The sequence below is a fragment of the Triticum dicoccoides genome, chromosome 6B, assembly GCF_002162155.2.
Source record: "Triticum dicoccoides isolate Atlit2015 ecotype Zavitan chromosome 6B, WEW_v2.0, whole genome shotgun sequence".
Lineage (NCBI taxonomy): Eukaryota > Viridiplantae > Streptophyta > Magnoliopsida > Poales > Poaceae > Triticum > Triticum dicoccoides.
Window position 1 is genome coordinate 680,563,387 of NC_041391.1, and position 971 is coordinate 680,564,357.

The following is a 971-nucleotide window of genomic DNA, read 5'->3' on the forward strand; positions in this document are numbered from 1 at the left end:
CTCCCCCGCGCCGCCGCCCCCCACGACCCCGCGCCCCGAGACGGAGGAGGAGGACTAGGAGGAGGACGAGGACGAGGAGGAGACTGCTCCCAGTGCCGCCGAGCAGGACGCCGTCTCGCTGGTGCGCCGCGTCGCCCGGGCCCTCAACCGCCGGATCTCCGACCTCGTCGCCCTCCTCTTCCGCCACAAGGTAAGCGCGCTCGCCCGCCCGCAGGGCTCCCCTCCCCCTCCGCTCGCCCCGCCCGCCCGTCCAACCCTAACCCTAGCTGGCTCACTTGGCAGAGCGCGGGGTCCTTCGGCGCCGTCGCGGGCTTCGCCATCGCCGTCGTCTTCGCATGGAAGTTCCTGCGCTCCTCCTCGACGCCCCGGCCCCGCCGGCCCGCCGCCCCCAAGCGGCCCTCGCCCGCCGCGCCTGCCCCCGACGACCCGGCCGAGCCCGCCGGCGACTCCGGGACGGCGGGTCATCTACTCCGCGCTCCTGTTGCCGTTGTTTGATGTGCGTGTGCGTTTCGGGTTCTGGCAGAGAGGGGTTTGCCTGTGACTTGGCAGCTGACGACGTGGCAGATCGTGGCCGGGAGGAGGATGAGGTGTTGCAATCTGCACTAGAGCTTGTGCAGCTTACAGAGTTGACAGGGACAGGTGATTAGGCACAAGGAGATCAAGATCCAGAAGTTCAGAACACTAGCCATGGCTTTTGAACACCAGGTAATGTACACTTGCTGACTTACATAACCAAGCATTATATAAGGATCACAAACTTTGTCCCTGTTGAAACTGTTGATGCCCAAAATTTGAAAGAAATGCTTTTCCAGGAAATCAATTTATTGTTTGTATATAAACTCTGTGAGATAATCAATTGTTGTTGGTCCCTTTGTATGTCAAAACTGTATGTCAAAACTCAAAACTGAAAAACTATCAAAACTACTCATGCTAAATTTTCCATCAGACTGTGTCTACATATTGCTGTCAAA

The 971-nt window shown here is 59.0% G+C and overlaps 1 protein-coding gene across 1 annotated transcript in view; it reads left to right on the plus strand.

Moving 5' to 3' along the window:
• Positions 1 to 647, plus strand: part of LOC119321486 — a 6,333-nt gene extending 5,686 nt beyond the window's left edge. Inside the window, exons 2-4 of the mRNA XM_037595146.1 lie at positions 94 to 190; positions 283 to 460; positions 550 to 647. Of these exons, the coding sequence (XP_037451043.1) occupies positions 94 to 190; positions 283 to 460; positions 550 to 647 (373 nt within the window). The remainder of the gene's footprint in view (positions 1 to 93; positions 191 to 282; positions 461 to 549) is intronic.
• The last annotated feature ends 324 nt before the right edge of the window (positions 648 to 971 follow it).